The sequence below is a fragment of the Cinclus cinclus genome, chromosome 7 (assembly GCF_963662255.1).
Source record: "Cinclus cinclus chromosome 7, bCinCin1.1, whole genome shotgun sequence".
Taxonomy (NCBI): Eukaryota; Metazoa; Chordata; class Aves; order Passeriformes; family Cinclidae; genus Cinclus; species Cinclus cinclus.
Window position 1 is genome coordinate 2,237,450 of NC_085052.1, and position 1,842 is coordinate 2,239,291.

At 65.7% G+C, this 1,842-nt stretch overlaps 1 protein-coding gene across 1 annotated transcript; it reads right to left on the bottom strand.

The window, feature by feature from the left end:
* Nucleotides 1-400: 400 nt before the first annotated feature.
* Nucleotides 401-1,182, bottom strand: FOXI2 (forkhead box I2). Its single transcript, XM_062496597.1, has 2 exons — nt 780-1,182; nt 401-591 (listed from the first exon to the last, which is right to left on the bottom strand). Exons 1-2 carry the CDS (start codon nt 1,180-1,182, stop codon nt 401-403), a joined length of 594 nt encoding a protein of 197 aa, XP_062352581.1.
* Between the last annotated feature and the right edge of the window lie 660 nt (nt 1,183-1,842).

Below are 1,842 nucleotides of genomic sequence, written 5' to 3' on the forward strand. Positions count from 1 at the left end.
GACTTTAAATACTGGGAAGGGCTCTGAGGTCTCCCTGGAACCTTCTCCAGATGAACACTCCCAGCTGCCTCGACCCCGAGCTTCTCCCGGCACCTCTGGGACACCAAACCCTTCACTCCCCTCCCCAAACAGCCGGGAGGGCTGGCAGGGAGCTCTGCTTTGCTCCTGGACACGGAAAGCTGTCCAGGCCAGCTGCGTGGCAGGGGGTTAAAGGATTCCCAGCCTTCTGTTGGGACGGGACGGGGAGAGAAGGGGGGACAGGGAGAGGACGGGGAACAGAGGCCAGCGCTGGGGACACCGTGCTGCGTTCAGCACCCGCATCCCCCGCACCTGTAGTTACCAATTCTACAGAAAACTTACATTTCTGCCGTACAGATATAGCCCTCTCTCGTGCCCGGGCTCAACTGGGGCTGAACCCGGTCACGGTGGCCTCGGGCTGGGGTGGCCGCGCTACCCGCTGGTCCCCACCGCTGTCCCCGGTGCCCTGCGCCGCTCCGGCCGCCTCCGCTCGCCGCTTCCTCCTCCTCCTGAAATTCCCGTTGTCGAATATCTTCTCGCAGTTCGGGTCCAGCGTCCAGTAGCTGCCTTTGCCTGGGGATAGAACGAGCGCCGTGGCTGCTCCGGCGGTGCCCGCATCGCTCCCCTCTCCTCGCTCCCCGCACATCGCTCCCCTCTCCTCGCTCCCCGCACATCGCTCCCCGCTCCCCGCACATCGCTCCCCGCACATCGCTCCCCGCTCCTCGCTCCCCGCTCCTCGCTCCCCGCTCCCCGCGCCTCACCCGGCTCGTCCTCGCCCCGTGGCACCTTCCTGAAGCACTCGTTCAGGGACAGGTTGTGGCGGATGGAGTTCTGCCAGCCGGCCCTGGCGCGCCGGTAGAAGGGGAAATTCTCGGCCACGAACTGGTAGATCTGGCTGAGCGTGCGGCGCCGGCCGGGCGAGCTGTGGATGGCCATGGCTATCAACGCCGAGTACGAGTAGGGAGGGCGGGCTGGCGACAGCGCTGGCCACCCCCGCTCCGTCCCCGGCCCCAGCACGGCCCCGGAGGGCAGGCACGGAGCGGCGGGACCGCCCGGCCACAGGTACGGGTTGGGTGCGGGTTCCTGCGGGGCCGGGAGGGGAGCGGAGCATCCCGCGGCGTCCCGCGGGCCCTGGCCCGAAGCAGCCGGCCCGAAGCGGTGCATGATGCGGGGACGGCTCGGAGCCCGCCCGGTTAAATAGCAGGGGACCCTCAGGGAGCCCTCCCTCCCCTCCCGAGGGTCCCGCCCCGCCCGGCACCGCCCCGCAGGTGCGGGGGAACGGGAGCGGCCGGGGGGGGGAAGGGGGAGAGGGTGCGGGACAAGCGGGGGGAATTTGGGAACGGCGGCCCGGGGGGAGTTGAGCACAGCAAGGACGTGGAGCGGCTGGAGAGAATCCAGAGGATGAGCAGAGGGATGGATGGAGCAGCTCTGCTGGGAGAGCTGGGATTGTTCATCTGGAGAGGAAAAGGTTTGGGGTGACCTCAGCGTGGCCTCCAAGAAAACTGGAGGGAAGCTATTTGCAAGGGATGGAGCAGCAGGAAAAGGGGGGGGTGGCTTTAAAATGACAGAGAGGATGCTTAGATGGGATATTAGGAAAAAATTCTTTACTCAAAGAGTGGGCAGGCCCTGGCACAGGGTGCCCAGAGCAGCTGTGGATCCCCTGGATCCCTGGCAGTGCCCAAGGCCAGGTTGGACATTGGGGTTGGAGCAGCTGGGACAGTGGGAGGTGTCCCTGCCATGGCAAGGGGCAGAACTGGATGAGCTTTATGGTTCTTTCCAACCCAAAGCGCTCTGGGATTCCATAATTCTTTGAACTTGGGAAAA

Coding starts and splice junctions, on each gene's coding strand:
- FOXI2 (XM_062496597.1), bottom strand. CDS start 1,182: ATGCACCGCTTCGGGCCGGCTGCTTCGGGCCAGGGCCCGCGGGACGCC. Junction 592..779: donor ACGGGGCGAGGACGAGCCGG/GTGAGGCGCGGG, acceptor TTCTATCCCCAG/GCAAAGGCAGCTACTGGACG.